This window comes from Talpa occidentalis, unplaced genomic scaffold, assembly GCF_014898055.3.
Source record: "Talpa occidentalis isolate TD23 unplaced genomic scaffold, MPIMG_talOcc4v2.1 talOcc4.5, whole genome shotgun sequence".
In the NCBI taxonomy this organism is placed as follows: domain Eukaryota; kingdom Metazoa; phylum Chordata; class Mammalia; order Eulipotyphla; family Talpidae; genus Talpa; species Talpa occidentalis.
The window spans coordinates 52,498,792-52,524,987 of NW_023604861.1; the positions used below are offsets into that span (position 1 = coordinate 52,498,792).

A 26,196-nucleotide genomic window follows, 5' to 3' on the forward strand; every position below is an offset into this window, starting at 1 on the left:
CCCCTAGTCCTCTACCATAGTCCACTGTATCCTCTCCCTACTGCTTTCTCCTCCCCCGCTGCTCCTGTGATAGCCTCACTTTTGCAGTCAGATTTCTAGGGATTGATATTTGTTTGGTTTTATCTGACTTTTTGTTTTGTTTCTCTCTATTTCACATATAAGTGACACCATCCAATATGACTTTCTCCTTCTGACTTTGGTTAGTAACTTTTGTTAGCCACTAAATGTGTAGAACTGTTACCTCTATGTGATTTTCCTGAAGGCTAAGCTTTTCCTCCATGTATATCTTTCTTAAGTTATTCCCCTGTGTCACTTTTTTATTTTTATACTTTCATTTGCATATACTGTCCCTTCCTATAGAATCAGTGCTTTTAATCTGTTTTTCTTGGTATCCAGCTAACTGAATCTAAATGTATTGTATGTAAAATAAATATGAATCGTGTTTTGTATGAGACTTGTGCTACAGTTTTAACTACAAGAGGGTTATTTTCTTCTCTTCGTCAGTATGGAAATGTGACCTGTACCTCATGATATGCATCTTATTTTCCATGCTTTAAAGTCTTCTCTCTGTATTCAAAAGTGTTGTTATAAATACACTAAGTTCAACCAAAGATAGTCTTTTGATTTTGCATGTTATTTAACTTTGAAACTAGTTACTTACAAAGATTATGCAGGTAATTTCAAAAGCTGGACATAAAATAGAAATTATTCTCACATTATGTTTTCTGTTTATGCATTTATTTTGATATAGAGAAAAATCTTGAGGAAGATGCATTGTTAGTAAAGAAAGACGATTTATCAAATTAAATTCTGATTTGCAAATTGAGTAATATAATTTGTTTTAATTTTGGAGAGGTGTCTGAGTCAGTTTTCCCTAGAAATTAATATCTGTAACATTATTTCAAGTCAGATATTTTCTATTGCTATTTTTCAATTTCATACTTTTCTTATAATCATGATAGAAATTACCTGAATGAAATCATTTGTCTCATTTTCCTGGTCAGCATCCTGTAATACTTCTGAAATAACACTTGATATCCTTGTATTAAACTGATCTTTATCCGTCTGTGTCCTCCATTAGAATTCATACTTCTCTAGCTCACAGGATGTATCTGCTTCATCTCCTTGCACTGGCATATAGTAAATATCAATACTGATCCATTAAATGTCTTAATTCTTGAAAGTGACTAGCTCCTCACTTTTGACATTTTTACAGCCTTTTATTTTATTCCATTTTAGATTTGCCATTTTGTAAATTTTGCAGCTCATACTATTTCCCAATATATTACTTATTTTTAGTTGTTGTATTGTTGTAAGAATTAGAAGAAATAAAAGCACTGATTTACTTCTAGTTTATAAGTAACTTCATTTATACTTGAGGGTTTTTTCAGTTATGGCAATTCACATACTGACTTACTATATCATTATTAGTATTCTGATACTATTATGTAGCAATATAATTTGACTCCAAGATATCATTCTGAATTTTAGATGAGGTGATTTGGATATAGAATTTTCTGGTATATGCAAAATAACCTTGCCAAGTCAGTAATTTGAACATTTTTGTTCATATGTTCCATGGCATGTAATCCCAACAAAGTACTGCTTGAATGGAATAATAGATAATTTTTCTGACACTGGAGAATATCTCAATGTTGTAAAATGAAGGAACTTCCAATTCCAAGCACTTACTATTTCATTCCTAAGAATGAATAAATTCAACTGACTGCTCATCTCTTTTTAATATTTTGCTTTAATGGAGGATTCAATAAAGAAATTCAAGTAAGGTCAACTTGGAGAATTTGAGCACAGATAAGAAGCTTTGTGAAGGTCTAGTTTGTTTTGTCTGAGTACTTAAAACAATTTAAACCTATTGGGTAATGTTAATACAGTCTTAAAAGTAAGTTACTTTATTTTGATTGCCTACTTAAACTGAAATATTTTTATCTTTAATGTTGTTTATGTCCTAATCACAATAATTATCAAATGATTTCCTTTTAGAATTACATATCTTAGTTTTTAATCTTTTTTTTAAAGATTTATTTATTTATTTATACAAGCACTGGGTACAGTCAGAAGCACGGGAGGGTGAGAGAATTCACCAGAGCCAGAGTGGGGAACAGAACAGGTAGGCTGATGAAATACACTGCTGAGGGAAGCAGCGGGCACAACAGGAAAGGTCTGTGCACCATGTGGGACCCTCGCTGGTGGCTGGAGATTTAACCAGCACTGCAGAGGCTGCAGGCAGCTTCGCAGCCCAGGGCTCAACCATTGTGCCAACAGGGGAGGCCCTTAGTTTTTAACCTTTGACTTTGTGAATGCATTATTTAAAACAATACATAGTATTTTCATTATGCATTATATTTAAGTATTTGAAAAAAAAAGTCAGTTGTTTTCTGAATACAAAAAAAATTTAAAGGGTATATATTACTACATATGAAACATCAAATTTACTTCACTTTGAAAACTTAAAATTATTAGGTGTATTTATTTGAGAATGTAAATAAATGAAAGAATTTGGCTAGTTGAAATTACAACTGTATAAATGATGCATTTATGTATACCACATTTTTAAATTATTTATCTTTAACTGAGGTAATACATTGGGATATCCCCATCAGGTAGTACAACCAACTCACTGGTACTCCACCACTACATTATGTCTTCCTCCTTTCCTGTTTTTGTTTTTCTCCCAGCCCCTCCCCCTCTTGGTATCTCAGTTCTGTAGTCAGTTATGAAAGGTTAGTTTTCAATTTGTCTTTATCTGTCAGTTTAGCTACTTTATATTCTGTATTTAAAAGAATAAGCCTAGTAACTTTTCTATTCATCTATAACTATTTGATTTAATTGTATAACTATTTAACTTGGTATTTTTTCTCCTCTGTTGTTTATTAATATTTCTTGAAATGTAGTGCATGGTCAAAATACTTATCTTATTCTTAGTAATGATTTTGGATCATAGTCTTTCTAGGGTTAATATCAAAGTTTGAACCTCAAATTTTTTAGTAGTTTTAAATTTAATTCAGGCTTTTTGGAATTTGAAGGCACACAGGAAGAAGAGAAAAAAGTTGGTGAAGAAGAGTGACATAGGAATAACAATTATCTCTATAATTAAATTTAACCCAAAGAGAATTGAGAAATCCAGATGATTTATGACAGTGAATATGTCTCTTGTTCCCCTTATTTCATCCTTATTCATTGCTGTTGTGATTGATTAAGTCAGGTTGTCGGAAAAAGGCCATGATGTTCAGGTCTATTCTTCTATAGTAGAAACTTGAGTCTTTTACTGTGGACATAAATATTTAATGAAAACTTAAAAACTAACTGTTTTTAGTCATTTTGAGTCATAGTCCTTTATTGTGACTTGTTTCTATATAATATTCTCTAGACTCATTCATAATATATATATATATATATATTTTTTTTGTATACCTCTTCATAATGAGGCTGTTAGCTCCTTGAGGCCAAAGACTGTGTCTTGTCATCTCTATGTATATTGTAGTGTGTTACTTATAGTTCTTTCAGTTATTTAAATGGGAATATCTCAAGTGACAGCCAACTCACAACTTAATTCTAAGAGATTTGGAAATTGTAGTATATTTTTCAATACACATAAAATATTTCAATGAAATGTGTAAACAATTGAAAGTCATGTGAAGAAAAAATGAAGTGTCATTGAAAAATTTCCTTATATGACTTTTTATTTGTTTTTATAATATTTTAATTAAGGTAACATTAGTTTACAACACTGCATATGACTCAGATAAGTAGTGTCTCACCTCTTCAGGTGTATGTTAACCACATCACAACCTGATTTTTTAGGGGGCTAACTCAGAAGTGGTTTTGATAGTAACAGTAAATTTGTGGCAATGTTTCACATTTAATAGGTATAAATAATAATGCCTTGAGAATATGCCCTTCAGCTCAGCTTCCATTATAGTCAGTTCACTAGGAATTTATGTAAAAACTATCACTATTGCTTCATTTTGTATAGTTATCTATCATTCTGTGAAAGAATTATCTATGAAAGAGACTTTACCACAATGCAAAAATTATTTGTAGAATCAGGATTATAAGAAAAAAAAGTATCCACAGTCAAAAAGATTCCTATTGTATGTGTCAGTAGAATCTCTCTCTCTCTCTTTCTCGATCTCTCTCTCTCTCTCTCTCTCTCTCTCTCTCTCTCACACACACACACACACACCCCCACCCACAAACACACCAATTTAGAGAGTGCATTTTAGTAAAAATGACTATTTGTTTTCTGTTTTTCTGTAACTTCAGTTATAGTTAATTTTATTTCTGAGCAGTCTAAACATTCTAGATTTACAATTTAGAAGCACATAGCATACGATCCTCATACAGAAATGGATTTTTAATTTTTCTGAATGTGACGATGTGGAATTTCCATGGGGGATAGGTACAATATCAAATTACTTGAAATTTTAATTAATATTAAAAAATTAGGCCTTTGATAAACCAGTTGGGTGCTTAAAATATCTTTGCATCATAGAACAGAAATACAAAAATGAGATATAAATGTTGACTTTTAGGTATTTTCACAGGTTTGACTTGTTTCTTGATTTAAGGTTAAGACCTTAGAGTTATACATATTACAGATGAATGGGCTAAGTAACTAAGTAAGAACTAGGACTTGGCCTATGATTTTAAATACATAATTTGTTCCTATAAATCTTGTCAATAAAAATAATAAATCAAAAAAATAAAAATTTCATTATGACTTTCATATATCTCATGTAAAAACAGTATCATTAATTTCTTACTTTTAATAAGTTACATTTATTTTAATATATGCCTGAAATTTCTTTTTAAAAACCTTAGAACCAGGTCTATTTTGTAATTCAGATATTTGGAGATTTAAGAAAGGTACTAGGCACCTTTATAACATCTTCAGGGATGTCTGGGGTAGCGTCTTAAACACATTACTCTGTCTGAACTGATACACAAAGATATTCATACTAAATGGAAAAAATATTGGAAATAACATCACATTATTCATGTGAAATTTTCTGATAATTAAATTTGCAAAGATCTTCGAGAAAGCCTTTTTTCAGACCATGGACATACATCTAACATTTTTACCTACAGTTTAAGAAATCTTTACACATGCACACTCATATTTATGAATGTGTTTGTATACATATGTGTTCTCTCTTACACAAATGTACGTGCATATACACATACCTTTGGATGGGTAAACACTAAACTGGAAGACAGCCAAGGTCATTTGTTTATGTATTGTCTATGATTGCTTTTATCCTCCAATGGGAGTTGAGTATTTGTAACAAAAACTTAAGGTTGCTGCCCCCCAAAAAGCTAAAATATATTATCTGAGCCTTTACAGAAAATTCTGCTGATATATGATATATCCAAATACATCTGTATTGTTCCCATTCTAAAAACAGTAAGACTACTATCAGTTTATGAGAACTTCTTTTATTATTATTATATTATTACTATTTTATTTTATATATATTTTTACATTATTTTTTCATTTTTGTACAATGTATGCATTTTCATCTTAGTTATAGTCCCCATAAAATTCCCACCACCCTTGTTGAGAACTTCTTTTTTAGTGAACTAAACTAAAGCAGATCAATGAATGAATGAATGAATGAACTCACTGTAGTGATACTTTTTCTTTTTTATGGTTAAAATTTGAAATCTAAATATAAAAGAGCCATAACAGTTTGATTATACTTTGTAAAGCTCTTTCATAGTAAATAGCTATTATAGTTTCTTAAAGATAGTATTACAATTATCACTGTTTTTTAAAATATTTTTAAAATCAGCATTAAAGACTAAGTAGTCCCAGGCCCACTTAATTTTTAGATCCAAATATAGTCATCTCTATTTGATAGAAAACAAACTAGTGTATTTCATTGTGAGGAAAAATAGAAAAACTGATCTTAAAACTGGACTAAGATTAATACTGGTACTAGTAGTAGAACTCATAAAAACTCTGTAATTATGAATTTTTTTCAACACCATCTTTTCTGAGCGATCTGTTTATGTGTGGTTTGTCACAGTTATAGCATCTATATTAAAAAACAAATAACTCTAAAGCTCAAAATTAGCTTTTTGCCTGTATTCCTAATTTTATCCAGAATGAAACTGGTGATGAGTTTCATCATGATGAGTTTCATCATCATGCATACCTGTTCTTCATTCGTTTTCCCTATCTCACTTACAGGTATCATCATTCACATTTTGCTCATTTACCTTTGAACCTCATGTTCAGTTGTCTAAAGTATTTTATTTTCTTACTCCAAAGTGTTTTTCAAATCTGTCTTATATTGCCAGTGCCTTCAGCTCAGGCTTTAAAGTTTTGGATTTCTTCCTATACCCCTGAGATAAAGTGATCTTTGCCATAATAGTTCTCATTCGGTGGGTCTACCTCCTGCTTATATTCCTTCAGTGACTACATGGTGCCTGCAGGAACAGTATGCTTACATGTGCTATTTCCTGCTGATCTCTCTGTCTTCATTTCCACTCACTTTCTTCCATCTTCTTTGCTTCCAGGGAACAATTTTGTTCTACTATCTATTTCATGTTTAATTATACCTCAGAATCTTCTCTGTCACCTCTGATGACTTCCCGTTATTTCCCCTAGAATCGCTCCACATCATTCAACTCAAATGCCACATTATCTATAAATTCTCCAAAGACATACTGCAAATACTACAAAGACATACTACCAGCTCTGTGCTTCTAACACTTCGTACTCTGTGTACCTTCTAGAACTCTGTATTATTGTTTATATATATAATATATTAATTATATATTGTTATCCTCTTAGTATTTAATTAAATATATTTTATATTAAATAATGCAATATATATACAATAGATGATACAATTAATATGATATATGTTATAATATATTATAATATATAATATAAATATATATATATATAAAATTTGTTTATGTAATCTATTCTACTTTCCTCACTTTTTTGTAAGCTTAGTACCTGCCATGGTGTCTGGCACAATAGATGCTCAGTAAATGCTTTTTTTTTTTTTTTTTTTTGTGGGGCCCTTGCCGGTGGCCGGGGAATGAACCGGTGCTCAACCACTGCGCCACCAGGGGAGGCCCTCAGTAAATGCTTTTTTAATGAATTGGCCCCTTGTTCTAAAAAAATGCACCTTTATTTTTCTTCAAAACCTTATTGTTTTTTTTCTCTATCCACTACAGTAGTTACTCAGTGAATGATGATTTCTGGATTTACTCATTTGATTATCATTTATTGTGAATATACTCAGAACACTGCCCTTATCAGAGATATCGTTGCTCCCCTCTATTTATAGAGAATCCATCCTGAAAGAAAACTCGGATTTACTTCAAAAATGAGTCCCACCTTTCAGTGTTTTGGTTTTTGTCATTGTAACTTTTCAGCTCTTCTTCTCCCATTGAGAGGGACATCCTGCTAAACATTTCTCCACATTGTTTTCAAGCTTAAGGGTCCGTTTTCCCCATTCTTCTAATTCTACACACACATAAAGCCACTTGACTCAAAAGACAGTCCGACAACTCAATAGTAAAATAGCATCACTATATCTTTCAGTATTCTTTGTATTAAAGATAACTTTGTCCTAAAGTTCTGTCTTTCAGCTCAACGATCATTTTACAATTCCATGGGCTTTAGTGCTTTTGTCTTGTTTTGTTTTATGGTGAGGGAGTATAGTTCTTAAATTAGAAACTGATTTCTTACTCTTAGTAAATTTGAACCCTCAAGTCCTGCCACCGTTTGCATAATGGTTTACTCAGCTATAGCCATTCTTTATTTGCTGCCTGGATCTCCCCATTTCTGATTTGTCTACCTAATTAATCATCTCAAGTCCTTATATTTTAGCCACTCATTTACCTGACCTTGTCTTTCCATTGTGGCATTCATAATATATTCATAATTATCATAATAATTAATAATTTCAATTTTACTGTCTAGATTCTATTCTAGGTATTATTTGGCATTTGTGTAATCATATTGCATACACTATTGGATTAGTATTTTCAGTCAAGTTACTTATTGTAGTGATTGTATATTGCTGGTAATAATATTCTGTTTATTTGACACAATTTCTAAGTAGATTTTTGTTGAATAGACATATTTACAGCTCTCTTGGGGACTACATTTTAATCAACAAAACAGGGCATTCATCTTGGAATGGGAATGCCATAACTGATCCTTGCTATAATTTCTTGAATTAAAACTTTACTTAGTTCTTTCTCTTAACTTTCAAAAATACTCATATTTTTATTCCTTTCACTTTTTATCTCTCTGTATATTTTACTCTAGCCCTTCACTCCCACTGAAAAACACCCCCTGTTCTTAATTATCCATCTGCCAAACTACAAAAGCCTTTTCAGATTTTTTTGTTTTCTGTTTCCTCTTTACTTTTGCTTAAGCTAGTGTTTTTAGCTCCATTTTTGCAAACATAATTGCAACTTGGATTGTTATGACCATTCTCTTGGTCACACTTGTTATCCTCTTATTTAATTGTTTATGTAGCTTTGCACAAGCCTGAAATGTGATTTCCATATAATTTGAATTCAGGTTCCAGTCCCACCACATTCTGATTGAAACACCTTGGGCTAGTCACTGAATTGCTTCATTTTTGTTTTTCACATGAGATTAAAACTAGTTCAAAGAGTTAAGACAATCAAATGATATAGCATATATAAAGGTGATTGATAAATGATAAATCTCTATTAAATGTTAAATCTAAGACTTGAATTAGAATATGGAGCAATTGGGATGATATAATGTTTTATTCACTGCTGTAAATGCCTTTATTCTAGCACTTTATTTTGCTCAGCTGAGGAGAGAGCAAATGGTTTGATTGGATTATAAATTTATTGCTAGATAGAAAAAGGGAAAATTCAATCAAGACTTAGTCTTGTAAAATATTTGCCTTATGCATATATAACCTAAGTCATCCATAATAACAGTAAATGAATGTGGCTCTCCTGAGCTTATAATTAAAGTTATACAGAACCATATTTAATTACTTATATCTTAAATTTTCAAATATAGGTACTGTTTTATCTGTTGTGCGAGGACAAAGTGTCATTCAATAATGCTTGTATTTCAAGTATCTCTAATAAAAATTATTGGATTTTTTAAATAATAATTTTGTTAACATTTATAAATATTTCCATCCACAGTGATTACATAAATTTAGAAGGTTGATGCATCTTCAAAAATTTGCTTCTGCTTGTGTTCTCAGTCTCAATGTTAGGTTTTTTTTTTTTCTTTTTAGGAGAATCCATTAATTCAGTGTATTCAAAATTATACAAAAAAAATATTAGTAAAGGTGTGAGAGTCCATGAAATTGAAATCATAATGCCTTATTGTCAAAGTACTGGGCATACTGTTTGCAAATTGCAGTTTTGTTATACTATCAACTTACTGTCATTTTCTTTCAACAAAGCAATGATGAAGCATTTCTTATATTTTTCGTAGGATGGAATGATCATGTTTGTAAAAAATTATGAGTATTCTTGTTAGGGGGTTGTGTCAGTTTATTAAAATGTTCGTAGTGAGAGCTGAATGTAATTTCATGTTATTTTAAAACTCTATCATGAAGGATTTTTATATAGCCTGACAATCTAATCATTATACAACTTAGAGTTTAAAATATAAGTGGTATGGGGTTACATATCTTAAATTATGGTCCTTTTTTATGCATGGCCCTGACTTTTTACTTACTTTTTCTTTGTCAGATTTTCAAATAGTTAAGTAGCCAACAGGTGATAAATGTCCCCTTAATTTTTCTGACTCTCAAGCTCCAGAGCATGAGAATTGCTGATCAATTATAGCACTTGTCTCCTAAATGAGTTTTTCACATCTGCCTCTTATTTCATTAGTTAACTGTCTACGGAAAGATCTGGATAAGATGGAATACCAATGCCTTTTTGCAGCTTGTTCTGTCGGTCTGTATAATAACGATAGGGTCATTAGCAGTGTAGGCACAAAAGGGTATTTATCTACTACCTACAATAAATATGCATGCTAGTACTAGAAGGCATTTGAGACTGTTTATTGAAATCACACTAAGACAAAAATAATGGGTTTTGGTTCACTTTTCCAGTTAGCAACAACTAATGTAAAACCATGGCATTTCTTCCTATACATTACTTTTACTGATTAAATTTGTCCTCACAAAGGAAAAAAAACACGTTTGTTAATTAGTTTTTTTTTTAAAAAAAGCAGCAAAAAACTTTATGTTTCAAATTAGCAAACAGGATGATTAAAAAATGTTGTTCAAAGATTGTTAATTCTTGCTTAATTTTCCTGTGTTGGCACTTTAAAATACTACCAATCATAATTTTTTTATTGTATGTTATACAAATCATATTTTTAACTGGAAAAGTCCTGATGAATAATCAATGTTTTTAGGAATAGTGTTTTCTTACCTATTGAAGGGGACTAATAATAGTATGCCACAAGGTATATATGGAAATTAAATGAGACAGTAACATAAGGTAGGTAACATAGAAGCCCAGTACATAGTAAGCGATCATGAGCAGTAGTTATTACATACATTTTATAACATCTAATGCTTTTTTCTTCTGTATATTCAGAGAGTTTGAAATCAGAACAGTGGGATATTGCTTGATATGTTGATTTTGAGTGTGAAATTCATTTTTTATTGTTTTAAAAACCATTCAGCAAGTGACAACCTATGGGTAATTACCTATTTGTAAATTGTTTTAATTTTGTCTTTGGGAGGATATTTAGGCATACCTTCAGTGATTGTTGTTCTGTGCTCTAGGACACAATCACATAGCAAATGTCATTAGAATAAGAGTAGCTCTAACTACCTTGTCGATTTGATAACCACCCCCCACCTTGATTAAACATAGGAAGTGCTTTGACCACATAAATAACCCAGACAAGAAGTCAGCTTTTGAATATCTATCATGTCTTCTTAAATCTGGATATTTTTAAATTAATGATATAAAATGCATATTTCCATTTAGTTTTATTTTAAAGAAAAATTATATAAGTTAAAAATGTGTAATGAATTAACTTGAACTGATGATTTCTATCATAGTAACTTCATTTTGTCTAATCTTTCCTTTTCACAGGCCTTGTTTGTATGAAATCCAGCACATCTGTGGTTGAGCTTGTTATGCTGCTTTGTTCTCAGGTACAGAAATCTCATTTATTACATTAAACTACATGAAGATTTTTATTATCGTGATCAATATATTGTATGTGCATATATATGTCTGTGTATATTTTTAAACTTCCATCTGTTATCCCATAGATAAAGAAAATAATTTATGATGAGACATTTTTATAGGTGATCTTACTTGTAAATACTGCCTCCCTTTTATGTTCTTTAGCTGCCTTAATCTTTCCTACCTTCCCTCTCCTTCTATTATACCCTATCTATATCCACAAATATGTATTTGTTATTTGTTATATATTTTTGATACCCTTCCTTACAACTACCCTTTAAAAATGATACTGTAGAAATTATAATTTTGATGTTTATTGTTAATTACATGCATGGCTTCTTCTCTATTACATTACAGATAATGAAATATTAGATTTTTCCATATAACATCCGAAGTTCATTAATAAGTGGTTTTTGATAAGTACCTTACTGCTTTCTTTTTTAATGTAATTTGTATTTTTCAGTGTAAACCCTAAAAATCTACTTATGTATATAACTTTAATAATCAGAATGAAGATTTAAAATAGAACTATAATAGTTTGCTATGCTTTCTTAGCATTTATAAGAAATATATGTGTAAAAATATGTGTGCGTATGTGTGTATGTATACTCCATTTTCTTGATGTCTAAATAGGAACTAATGGTATTTTCACTAGCTCTGTCAAGTCTCCTAATAATCTTGATTTTCATGGTAATATTAAATATTTTATAATATGAGAATGAAAAAACAGCTTAAGTATGTTTGTAATAAGTAGCTATTACACGTATCCCATGTTTCCTCATTGGAGAAAAAATACATCTAAATTCTTTCTGGTTACTGACTTGCAACCACAGCTAACTCCCAAATAACAACAATATGATTTCGATTGATCCTTTAAAATTAGTAAAGATAAAACAATCAAGAACTTACCTATAGATTTCCAGTCTTCAAGTTGACTTCAAGAATATATGCACACGGTAACATTAGGTTCATTTCCTCCCTTTCAGCCAGGAAGAATATTAATTAGTTAGAAGTTAAAGAAAACAGCATCCCTGGTAGGAGTTCATCTGCAGGGCATTTGAAAATAATTGCTTGATACCAGTGTCCTGAGTTCGAGAGTAATGCTGGGAAACCTGCCTGGTCCTTCTAGACTCTTGATGATACATATTTTTAAATATTCTTTTATGGGAAAATATCTTAAAATTCCTTCTTCCTTAGCTCTGGATTTCATTGCAGTTCAGAGAAATAAAGAGGAATGTAGCATTAGGGTCTAGTGTCTTTGATGGCCTCATCATCTAATCATAGGTTTAACATTACTCATTTGCTGGCTCCAGGAATTCCTGCCATTAAGGGCCCTAGAGATGAAACTTTGCCTCAGATATTGATTGAAAGGAAGAGTGAGAAATTTAAGCTCTCTATGCAGTGCACTTTCTTCCCATGTTTCAGCAAAGCAATGTTATAAACGTCTCTCAGTTTGATTTTTAAGTTGATTTTTTTAAATAATTCAGAGTGTGCTTAAATATTTCAAGTGGTTAATTGATTAAATATACTTAATTTGAGAAACTTAAAATGTACACTTATAAAAAAAAATACCATCTTCTGTTAAACTGAAATTTTGCTTTCCATAAAACGTTTTTAGAAATAAATAATCTTCCATCAATACTATTCAGATGGGAGGAGTTTACTACTCTGTTGTGAAAGTAGCTTCTAATAGTTGTTTTATAGATCATGAATTGTTCCAAAGATATGTAAAACCTTGGTTTTAAGGTCACACACAAAACATGAACATGTCTTCAGTTTCTTAAAATAATCTGCCATTTTTTTCTACTACTCAAATTCAAGATGATTTATAGCCTATTTTCATCCATTAGCAGCCATAGCAGTAGCAGACTTCTGATAAAGAAAAATAAATATAGCTAATGGGGCTGTGAAGATTGCTTGGCATAGCACTCTCTAAAGCTGGGTTTCTTCTACAAGCCTTAATGCATCTCTTCGGCAGTGGAGCTGATCCCTGTAGAATTAGCACAGTTCTTAGGTTCTCTTTGTGCCAAGACAGAAGGCTATCCCGAGGAATCTTTAAAGTTGCAGAGTACTCTGTTGTCTTTTTGTTTTATTTTATTTCAGCCTTTTGCAAATATTGGTAGCTCAGTGTTATTATCACCATCAGTTATTAGCACTAGTAAGAGAGCTGAAAATCTAAGTGAGTAACCATCTTGATGTACTATATATATATATATATAGTACTATATATATATATATATATATATATATATTATTTTTCCCAATTTAGATAGACCATTCAAGGATAAAATTTTGTTTGGAGAGAATAGGTGGTTAAGAGTTGAAAAAGTAAGGAAAAATGGAGTATTTCTTGAAACATTGTTCTACTTTAATTTGCTACATCACATTAGATGCTTTTATTTCAATGCTTTTATTTCAGAAACTTCATGTTTATAATACATATACGGATGTCAGTTTTTCTTTCCTTCTTATCTGAGCTCCTGAATAAACTTACTATTACCAGTGGTTTGTGTGCAAAATATGGTCTAGATTTACATGAGATCATATTACAAGTGTCTGAGTTACTTGTCAAGGATAATTCAGTTCATATGGACAGCCTTTAAACTCTAAGGGACATGCCATCCAGTTTACCCCACATTGGAATTTTAGGTCTCTGTGGAAAACATATTTTAAATTTTAAGAAGTTAATAGCATTATCATTAGATTGCATTTATTGTTCCACAAATAACCCTTCCAATTTTTGCTATGTTTTGGATACTGTTCCGTATACATCTTATGACATAAAAGTAAATTTTCAGAATCAGCTATTTCTTCTTCCCTTTAAATATGTATGAAAGTTGCATGTAAAAACATTTTTTAAAAATGGTTTTCTGTCATTCGGAAACAAAGTGAACTGAAACAAAATAAATAATATTGTTTGACAAAATCAATACTTAATCAGTGAAGTATAAAGCATGCAATCGGTTAGTTAATTACCTGCTGAGGGCTTCAGAATATCACAGGTCTGGTACTATCTTCTGACTACAGTTTTGTTTTGTTTTGTTTAAGTTTTACAATCAGCTGATGTTAAGGTACCTCACATGATTCTATATGTGTACCTTCTTTTTCCATTACATTATTCTGAATGTATTGTGTTCTTTGATGAATAGCAGATTCAGTTTTCAAGTAAACTTTTGTAGGTACTATAATAGTTTGTAATTATTTCCAGATTTTTTTTTAGGAAGTCTCCATCAGAGGTACGCCAGGAAAAATTGAGTGATGTTATCCCATAGGGTTTTTTTAAGTTTTCATAAGTAAAGCTAAGCAGATGTCACTTGCATTTTTCTGTGCCTCATTTGTCAGTAGAAAATGTTTTATATATTGAGAAACTTTCATGTAAAAAATAATGTCTTTTAGTATTTAAGTACTTTCTTACTTGAATTGCTGATTAAGCAAATGTGTGCTTAATAAATCATTTTATTCTCATTAAAAAACCCCAAATGTATAAGTAACATAAAATAAAACTCAGCCTTGCAAGTCTCTTTAAGATCTGTGTATGAAGTTACTATCATGAATTATTTTGTGGTTTTGTTTGACTTTATTCTTTTCTAAATACTCTGTATGCTTAAATAAAAAGGATTTTAAGTGACTTCATGATGTGATCAAGGCCGTAACCCAGCACATCTAAACACAGTGTTCTTACAAAAAAACCACAACTAAAGAATAGTATTGCTTCTTAAATGATTTTGCTTTTGAACATTTACAATTTTTTTCCTTCAATTTGATACAGTTTAGTCATATGGAAAAGAGAAAAAAGACATACTTTTAACTGTAGTAAACCTAAGATTGAGGTACAGAGACATCGATATGATGAATATTGGCACCTAATAAGGAATATTCATTCATGAGTATGCAGTGTTGAAAGAATATTTGATAGGCTTAATAAGAAGATGTAAAAACACTAGGGATGTACTGGATTTTTTTCAAGTATCTTTAAAAATATAAAATCCTAAATATAATAATGAAATTGACCACATTCAATTATTTAATAATTCCTTCTTAGAATTTTTGTTGCTAATGATTTATTGATACTTTCTTCCATTTCTTAAGGAATTCAGTTTTATCCATGAATGCCCACTCTGTATTTAAATTTGAAATTAATGACTAAAAATTTATGGTGTGATATTTTGAATTGAATATACTCTAATACTAGCTATGTATGGTTCAGAAAACTGATCCTGTGAATCAACAGTAACATGTTCTTGTATTAGGGTATTGAAATGGACAAAAGATGGACCCTACTATGCTAATAGATTTTTCTATACAGCATAAACAGGGAAGGAGATTCAGGCTGAGGTATCCATCTAAGCAAAGGTCTAAAGAGAAATGAACCAGTTACATTCTCAGATCAGAGACCAGCCTCCTTTGGAGCACATCAGAAATTGAGTAGTCAAACGATATTTTTATTTGGGTTTATTTATTATATATGAAGTTAGCATTTATCGGCAGTACAAGAAACAATATTTCCTTGAGGGTTTTTTAATATAAAATATTATGGTGTGCTTTTAGATAAAATTGAGATTGATAAATATTTTAATGTATGAATAGCATTGGATAGTTTATGATGTTTGCTTTTACAGGTTCTATTTCTATTTTCAGTAGGAATAATACTACTTTTATTCTTTTTTATTTTTAATTAAGACAAATGTATATTATTTTTAAACATCCTAGTTTATTTTTTCACAATATAGGATTTCTCCCCTTAGATGCAGTCATCATATTTTTCCCAGCACCAAAGTGCCCACAGTAGTACTACACCACACTCTACCATGCTCTTCTCCTCTCTGTTCCCTCTCCTTCCTCCTTCCCTTCCCCTCCTGAGTGTCTCCAATCTATGATCAGCTTTCAAGGGTTAATATTACACTTTATCTTTGTCTGATCTTTTATTTTGTTTCTCTATATTCCACATATAAGTGAAACTATTCAGTATTTATCTTTCTCCTTTTGGCTCATTTAGCTTAGAATAATCCCTTCCAGTTCCATCCTTGTTGATATAAATGGCATGAGTTTACCTTTTTTGATCACTGAGTGTTATTGCATTGTGTATGTATGCCACATCTTGGTCTACTCATCGGTTCTGGGGCATTTTGGTTGTTTCCATATCTTGGCTATTGTAAATAATGCTGTCATAAACATAGGAATGCAGGTTTCCTTTCAAATTCATATTTTTGTGCTCTTTGGGTAGATAGCTAGGAGTGGAATTGCTGAGTCATATGGAATTGGAATATGGAATTGCTGGTCCATTTTTAGTCTTTTGAGGAATCTCCATACTTCTTTTCACAGGAGCTGGACCAATCTGCATTCCCACAAAAAAAGTGTAATAGGTTTTCTTTCTCTACACTTTTGCCAGCACTTATGTGTATTTTTTTTTTTTAAATATGGGCCATTCTTATAGGTGTGATGAGTTATGTCATTGTGGTTTTGAGATGCATTTCCCTGATGATAATGTGATGATGAGCATTTTTTCATATATCTGTTGGCCATTTGCATGTCTTCCTTGAAGAAGTATCTATTTAGCTATTCTGCACATTTTTTGATTGGGTTATTTGTTTTCTTTTCGTTGAGCTGTGTAAGCACTTTTAAGATCTTAGATTTCAGTCCCTTATCAGATATATGATATGCAGATATGTTTTTTCCATTCAGTAGGGTGGGAAAGAGTAGTGATCAAAACAAAGATACTATTTTATTCATGAATATAAAACAAATTTATACATTTTTCTCTAAAGGTATACAACCTTACTATTGTCTGTGGTATACCATCATCTCAAAGTTAAATGAGCAAATTCTTTATTTAAAGATTTTTGGATTTTTGAACTTGATAGATTATATCATGTTTCTTACCATAAAGTATGTAATATTTCCTAGTATGAATAAAAAAGTTAAGCAGAAGTTTTAAAATGTGGCACATAAAAGTTATTTTCAACTTGAATCATAATGCATATTTTAAATTATTGGAAAATATGGAGAAAATTATGGAGTAAAATAGTTTGAAGAAAAAAGAAAGAATATATCTATAAAACATCAGAAAATATATATTTAATGTATCTTAAGGCAAATAGCTACTGAATAATTGCAACAGGAGCACAGACTCAACTGTTATCTATATAATTTATAGCATCCCTCTGAAGATTTAATCAAAGATTTAAAGAGTACATAATTCATATAACTTTGATCATTTCAATGAGATCTTTTATTCTTTACTCCTTTTACTTCAACTCTTGGAGAATTTATCATATCCATAGGAAAAAATAGATAAATGACTGTACTTTTTTTAATGTCTGAATTCTCGTAATTCTTCCAAATTGGGACAAAAATTAATAGTCTCGACAATCTTTAGGATAATACTTATTAATGCTATAATTTCTGTGGTAGGGGAAATGGAACCAGCATATTCTGAGGTATACAGATTTCACTGCATCAAAACAGACCACAGCCTAACTGAAGCTCCTTTCCATACTTTGCCACATTATCCACTCCTTTTATTTCTTTCCAGTGATTTTGATTTATTTATTTTCCCTCTTATTTTTATGTTTCTCTGCTTATAAATTCTTTAGGCATATTACCACAGCTTTGAAAAAAATGTATTTCACAGTCCTATAACTTCAACACATTCTTTTGCTTTCTGATGGATTTTTTCCTTTTGTTCTTTGTATATATCAACATACTTTATTTTGATTAACTATCGTGTAATAAATAATTTTCTGTATCCTATTTTTCTCCATTGCAATTTTATTTATGATCATCTTTTCCTGTGCTTTTGTTGTTGTTGTTTCAATAATTATGGATTCACAAAAAGTTGCAAAAAATATAATAGAGTCCCATGTACCTTTGTACAGCTTCCTTCAGTAGTGCCATCTTATGTAATCCATTGTTATAAAATTTTACATACATTTATATGTGTTGTGTGTACATACATTAATGCAGTTTTATTCCATATATTGAGATAAATAACTATCACTAACAAAATGCAGGATTATTATTACCTTATTTCTTCATAGTTTATCGAATTCCTTTCCTTCATAAAGTTGGTTTGTTGTTATAGGGATCTAATCACTCTATCATTTCACTTAGCATTTATAGTGCATGCATCTGAATAGTGAATAAAGGTATCTCTTCACATTATTTGAGTGCATGTTTTAATGGATGACATGATTTGCTGTATCCATTACACTGTAATTTTTCTTTAGACTTATTATCATGTCCTTTATTTCCTGTCTTTTTGATGTTTTCCATTCAATTAATAGAGAAAATATGTATTATATGTAATTAGCAACATACTTAACATTTATTGACAGCACTTTAAATTATAGAATGTTTATTTTAGAATACCCATAAGCAAAGACCAGTTAAGGATTATACAAAGCCTTAGAGTCTTCTAAATCACTATATAGAAGTTATTTGTTTCAATTATCCTACAAATTTACACTATAACAAACCATGTTTTTTTTTTGTTGCCACTGTTGTCATCTGTTTTGCTTACTGCTATCTCATCCATACTTACTGCAGTGCCCAACATATAATGTTGATAGATATTTGTCAGTTCTTATTGAATTAATTCATGGTAAAAGGAAAATGGTTTTAATCCCAAAGATAATTTATTTTATTGTAGTAATATGTATGTAACATAAATGTGCCATTTTAACCATTTTAAGTGCAAAATTCATTGCTATTAAATCTATTCACAGTTTGTAACTGTCATCATGATTGATTTCCAAAAATTTTCAACTTTCAAACAAAAACTGTACCCAGAAGTAGTGATTCTCCAGACTCTAGTCCACTTTTTGTCTCTGTGATTTGCTTCTTTTCAATATTTCATATAAGAAAACCTCACACTCTATTTCCTCTAATGTTTAGTTGATATCACTTTACATGTTTTGAAGATTCATTCCTGTTGGAGCATATATTCAAATTTCATCCCTTTTTACAGTTTAATGATATTACATTCTATATGAATAGTATCACATTTTATTCATTCATTGATCTTTTGATGAACATATGGGTTGTTTCTATCTTTAACTATTGTGAATAATACTCTATTTAAACAGTGGCCTACAAGTAAATATTTGAGGCACTATTTCCAATTCTTTTAGGTCTATACTTAAGAAGTGAAACTACTGACTCAGTTGGCAATTCTGTGTTTTACTTTTTTGGAAAATGCCAGTTTTGTAGAATGGCTGTACTGTTTTAGAGTTTCATGAGGAATGAAGAAGGGTTTCTTATTTTCCATTCATTATTTTTAAATTTATTGTTAGTGTTTGAATTATAGATATTCTAGAGAGTGTGAGGTGCTGTCTTAGTACAGTTTTGATTTGTATTTCCCTGATGACTAATTATGTGGATTGTCTTTGTGTGCACTTATGGCAATTTGTATATTCTCTCTGGAGAAATGTCTATTCAAGTTCTTTGCCCATTATTTAATTGGGCTTTTTGTTGTTAGTGAGTTATACGTGTTCTTTATTCTCGGTTGAAACCTTTATTAGATGTATGATTTGTAAAGATTTACATCAGTTTTGTGGATTATTTTTATTTTCTTGATAGGCTCCTTCAAGCACAAAAATTTATAATTTTAAAGATTTATATCCAATTTCTCTATTTTTGGTGTTGTTGCCTATACATTTGGTATCTTGTTTTATTTATAAATGCATGTAAATAGATGGCCAAATCCAAGCTCATGGAGATTTTCCTCTGTTTTCTTCTAATAGTCTTATGCTTTAGTTGCTATATTTAGTTTTTTGTTTATTATGACTTAATGTTTATGTATGGTGAAAGGTGTGGATCCTACTTCATTCTTCTGCATAAAGAGAGTATTCTTTTTTGAAGAGACTATTCTTTTCATGTTGAATGTGTTAAATTTATTTATATGATTTAACAGTATATTTAGATCCTGGGAAATCTCCTTATGTGTATCTTTTTATGCTATGTCAACTTTTTGTTCAGTAGCCATATATGTATGTATTTCTTTGTTACCTAACAGTTTTTTATGGTTGACCTTCAAATCAGTAATTTTCTCTTTGGCCTAATCATTTATTACTCATTTCTTATTTTTAACTTTTCCAATCATATATTTATATGATGTTCATAAAAAATAAGCAGTGAAATTTTTAAATGATATGTTGAATAGTGGATTATGTATCTCCTTTATTTTTTGTACACTTTGAAAAAATTATTCATGTTTTTCTCTGTACATGGTATTTTTACATCAATTCTTTTATTAACTTCTTAACTTATTTTACAGACTTTATAAGCATGACAGATTATACATTTATTTTGAAACTTTTGAAGTATATACCTACTTCTTTTAGCAGCACCTAATCATGGACATTAAGGCTATACAAAGTAAAATATCAATCTAAAATTCCAGAAGACTTAAGATCACATATTAGCCTTGTATTTTTACCTTGAAATATTCTCCATATTAAAGAAAATTGGTTTCCTTAATTGTATACACAACAAAGGGAATAAGAAATGTGCATTGAGCTGACATGGGGAGGAAAAAACTGGTGGGGAAAAAAAATTGTGTCCTGGCCCTGAGATTTCTACTAGGTCATCCAACTACCATAAAGTGATTGTGAAGAGAACATAGGGATTTCATTGTCATCCTTCTGGAACATATTTGTCTTCAAAGTGTTTCATTTCAAAGGGTACTTAACTTGATATCCAGTTCTCTGAAAAAGTCCTTCATCTTGAGGAAATATTTTGCATCCAAGTAGAAAAGTCAAAAAATTGTGACAAAGCTGTCTAAAGATTTGGCAGCTATCTGCAGGTATTCAAACCACCTTAGTTTGTTACCATATGAAGATATAAATTTGATGCCTATGCTCATTTCTTAAATAGTGTATAAGTGAATATATCTTTATGTACATGTTTTCTCAAATGGTAAAATACTTTATGGAATTATCTGTAGGTAAGATTTCAAAATATTCTCTTTTTTTTCTGTCACTGCCAAGACATTGTATGAAGATACACCTTCTTGAATGTGTCCATTTCCCTTACATTAAATAATTTTTCCAAGTCAGCAAGTCACAGACAATTGTTAGAGATCTAGGAATTGAGTATGTATCCCTTTCCTATCTAGCTATGTTTCATTTGGTGTTCTCAACATAGTTTATGTTTCAGCAAACACAACAAAAATTACTAAGTTCCTCCTCTATGCTAGGTCTTTTTCTTGTCACAAATTTTTACATGTCTCTGATTCAGTATTTTACCTATTCTCCTGTAATCCCTAGAAGCAATTACATAGTGATTTTCATTTTAGAAGTACTTTTTTAAATGCAAAAATTGTGGATCATTGTAAAATAATGTAATCATTACCTAACCTATTTGTAACATTTTTTTACACATTCATTGTAAGTAAGCACTTTTATTCCTACACAAATACCATTTTGAGACTCGAAAGCCATGATACAGCCAAAAAGGACCTTAGAAATCTCCTTACTTTGAAGATGCAGTTATGATAAAATAGTTTACTATTTTACAAGCGAGTAGAGGAAGTTTGGGTAATTGAATATTGAAAAATTTAAAGGCATTATACACACACACACACACACACACAAACAAACATGCATCATTTCATAACAACTAACTTTGTCTATGCTGACAATTTAGGTAATTTGGGGGTTATATGAATGTAGTCTTATTGAGAAAGAAAGGAAAATGATCAAACTCAGTGGTTTTCGACACTGACCTCATAGCAAAACCATTTGGGAAGCTTTAAAGTAATATCAATACATATCTCCTCTCCTTAAAAGTTAGTCTGATATAACTGGTATTTTTTTTTAACAACTCCTTTGTTGATTCTTTTGTTTGGCCAGAATTGAGAACTACAGACCTAAGTGATATCACCATATATTGTGGGGAATTTAAATTCATTCCGTCAACAAAAATACAATGATCTTTGTATAATCGGTCAGACACTTTCTTTTTACTAGTTACACAGTTAAAAAAGACCCTTCCTTTCATTAAGGAGTTTTTGATATAGGGGGGAGACACATCTATTAGACACTACAAAATATAATTATATTTCTATGATTGATGAAAGCAATATTAAGTGTTAAGAAATTAATGATCTAAGTTTTATCCCATTTCCCATAAAATTACTATTTCTTTTGCATATTTTCCTATTTATTACTGTGCCGGAATAAATTCTGGCTGAAATATTGCCCTTTTGCATAGGAGTAAGGTCTAAAGGGGCATCTATAGCTGCACATAACCAAAGGAAAATGTCATTTTTTATATTTTTTCTAAAATATTCTTTTTCCCTCACATCTTAATTTTTTCTTTATACTTAAGCCTTTTTACTAACTTGACTATATACCATATTTTACCAAGAATGTAAAGAGATGGGACTTTTAAACTAAAGATGCCCCCAAATTCATCATTTATGTGCCTTTATATTTGTTGTTCAGAAATTATTAGACAAACTTTCAAAACACCTAACTACTGAGAGATTAATATAAGTCCAATACTAAATCCCATAAACACCTAATATAAATTATTTTTAAATTTTCTAGCTTTATTGCTACTTGTATGATTGAGATGAAATGACAGTCAAGAAGAGATGTGGGTTTGACACAAACTGTAACCCATACCACCCACCACAAGCACAGACATTCTTTGCTCTTACATTTAAAAATGGATGTTTTGCTATATTATTTTTATATTACTTATAATTTAGAATTTACTTTCTTGACTTTTATTCTTCTCACTCAGAAGAAAAGTGAATATGGACATACAGGGATCAGTATTTACTGCCTGAGACTTTATATCATACCACAATTTAAAAAATAAAAACTTTAAAATATTGATGCATGTTATTGAGTTAATATTGGTGTACAACTCTGTATATGATTTAGAGTTTCAGGTTCACATCACATCAGATGTATGTCAGCACACCTACCACCAACCCACCATCATTCCCCATTTCAGGCCATTACCCTCTCCCATCTTTGCTTCGTACCCACCCCCAACACCTCCCTTGTGTAACTTCAATTCTACACTCAGATTTCTAGGATTTTTGGGGGGTTAAATTATGTCTGCTCCTAAACATTAGCTTAGACTCCTGGTAAGTCTGTCTTGCAAAGTTGTATAAAATATTCTGATGCTCTTTCTATTTACTCAAAAATGACAAATTACTCTTATAAAACATTTAATTTCTGGTTTAAAATCTCATATACATTTTCACTGATTTTCTTGTGTTTTAAACTCTGATGTCCTTAGCTCAGACATACCTACTATTTCTCTCAAGTATTGTAAATTAACTTCTCATAATCTAAAACAGATTTTTTTTGTTTGATCTAAGCAGATTTTTAAAAACATTGTGCTCTAATCTTTTTAGGCACAGTGTAATTTGTATTCCATAGCATATGTAATATCTAAATATGAATTTCGTTAATTATTTTCTTGAAAATTATATTCACATTAGATGTTTATGCTGATTAAAAAAAACTTTGTTACACAAATATGAAGAGATCATATTTAAGAAGTTATCTGGATGAATCTATTCTTCAATGTGTCATGGTTCTTGTTACATAAGAATTTGTTTTCCTTTTAAGCTGTATAACATTAAATGTGAAGTATTCCTGAGAAAACTGTACTTTTTATGTGATTTTGTTTCACAATAAATATGGGATATAAAATTGGCATATGAAAAATTTGAAAAGAATGTTATTAAGACATTTTGTGAAAATGTAGAGTTCCCTCTAATTGTTTTAGACAGAAATGATTTAAATGTTTATATAAGCTATGTAAAATGCAGTAACAGTCTTGTACAATGAGTAAATTTTAGTGAAAGGTTATGATAGCTAGAACACAATACCTTTGTTAAAAACAGAGTTATTTTGTTCTTTTATGTGATCATTATATCCCCAAGCTATTACATTTCTTTTCTCATGTGTTGATTCTCTCTCCAGGGGAAAGGTAGATTTATGATTTTTCCTATACTCTGTCACACATTAACTTAGACCAGAGAATATTAACACACCAAATACTTACTTTGAGGGGCCACATTCTTTCATAGCACGTGTGTAAAGCTTTCAGGAGGAATGTGGGTAGGAGCATAGTGAAGGGTTAATGTGTCTCTCATGAAGTTGAATTTGTGGTCAGGACCTCTATGTGGCCAGAACAATGAGACAAGAAAATCATGCAGGAAGCACCTCTATAGATAAGTGACATGATGATCAATAAGAATTTTTTTAATAAAATGGAGTGAAAAATTTTATTTATAAAATATTAAAAGGGATATAATATTCTATCCAAAAATTATAATATCATCTATTGAAATACTGAAATCACAAGAATAAACCATTATACCCTCAACATGTTTAAAGCATATTCTTAATATTCTATGGGAAAGGTGAGCAATATACTTTCCTAATCCAAAAAAACATATAACAATTATATTCATAATGTTCAAGCACTGGAGCTACCAGATTTTCAAATTATGTTAATTTAAATCAGCAAAGAGGAGTAACATGTAGCTATAGATTTTTAAGTTTTTTGTTTATTTAAAAAATTTCAGAAGAGCTTCGTTGTAACATTTTAATGTTGTTTTCAGTCATGCAAACTACCCGTGTAAATAGAATTATTCACTTCCAAATCACTAAATGTGCTTTTTTTATTTCTGATTTTCATTTTATAATCTCAGTGAAAATTCTCTATAGTTTTTTTTTTTTCTATCCCAAATTTTTTTTTTTAAGATTTATTTATTTATACAAGCACTGGGTACAGTCAGAAACGCGGGAGGGTGAGAGAATTCACCAGAGCCAGAACGGGGAGCAGAGCAGGCAGAAGGACCAAAGTACACTGCTGAGGGGAGCAGCGGGCGGCAGGAGAGGTCTGCGCGCCATGTGGGACCCTCCTCCAGTGTCTGGGGAGCAGCTGGGGATCGAACCGGCGCCGCAGAGGCTGCAGGCAACTTCGCAACCCAGCGCTCAACCTCTGCACCACTGGGGAGGCCCTATCCCAAACATTTCTAATCCTTGTATAGTTACAGCAATCATTTATCCCTTGGAAGGAAGTTTTGTGCTGAAATCTCTCTGTTCCTGTGATACCACATTCCATCCCAGTCTGCCTCAAGCCTGAAATTTACTCAGAATTCAAAAGTAACTTCTAAACTAAGTGATGCAGGACTGCTTTTCAATATTTGATTTATTACAAAAAAAATTTGTTAAAAATCTTATAAAAATATGTTAAAATAATATTACATAGAGGTTAACAACATCAACATGCTCCTTAAACCAGATGTTGCTTTCGTTTACATGTTCATTTTTCTAATATTTCATTTGGTTTCTCCTTTTAGGAATGGCAAAATTCTATTCAGAAGAATGCAGGACTTGCATTTATTGAACTCATCAATGAAGGAAGGTAATTCATTTTACAATTTATAGACAACTAGTCAGTATACGTTTTATTCCACTGGGCCACGGCTTCTTTCCTGCCATCTGTTCCTAAAATGTGTAGGAAAATATATTTAAGTTAAATAATTTATCACACAGGTGATAAATTAAAAAAATTAAAATTTGAACTTTGAACTTCAAAGAAATAAAGTTTAAAATATTAGATATATTTAATGGGGGGAGAAAAAAAGGCCTGTATGAAATAAATGGACAGAGTTTACAAGGTTTTATGAGATTTGAGCCACATTTCACTGAGTAGTGAAGTTGTTTTACACAGATCAAGTGAACCCAATCTGCAGTCCCATCTGCCACTCCATCTGTTTTCAGTGCCATGCTTCATGTATGCTCCCTTAGCCTGTCTCAATTCATGTAAAATAGTTTTATCTATGTCATGCTATCTGGTATCCAACTGAAAATGTGAAGGATATAAATATAGAATGTATAGCCATCCAGTAAAGAATTTATAAGTATCATTGGTAAATGATGCTATGAGTAAAATATATTTGAGTCCACTCTTGTATCACTTCTTGACAAACATTTGTCCACCATTTTGACA

At 30.8% G+C, this 26,196-nt stretch overlaps 1 protein-coding gene across 11 annotated transcripts in view; it reads left to right on the forward strand.

Annotated features, from left to right (window-relative positions):
* NBEA (neurobeachin) overlaps positions 1–26,196 on the forward strand; it is a 575,782-nt gene that overhangs the window by 227,996 nt on the left and 321,590 nt on the right. For all 11 annotated transcript variants that reach the window (XM_037527157.1, XM_054701654.1, XM_054701655.1 and 8 more), the window contains 2 exons: positions 11,113–11,174; positions 25,544–25,608. In XM_037527157.1, coding sequence (XP_037383054.1) covers positions 11,113–11,174; positions 25,544–25,608 — 127 coding nt within the window. The remainder of the gene's footprint in view (positions 1–11,112; positions 11,175–25,543; positions 25,609–26,196) is intronic.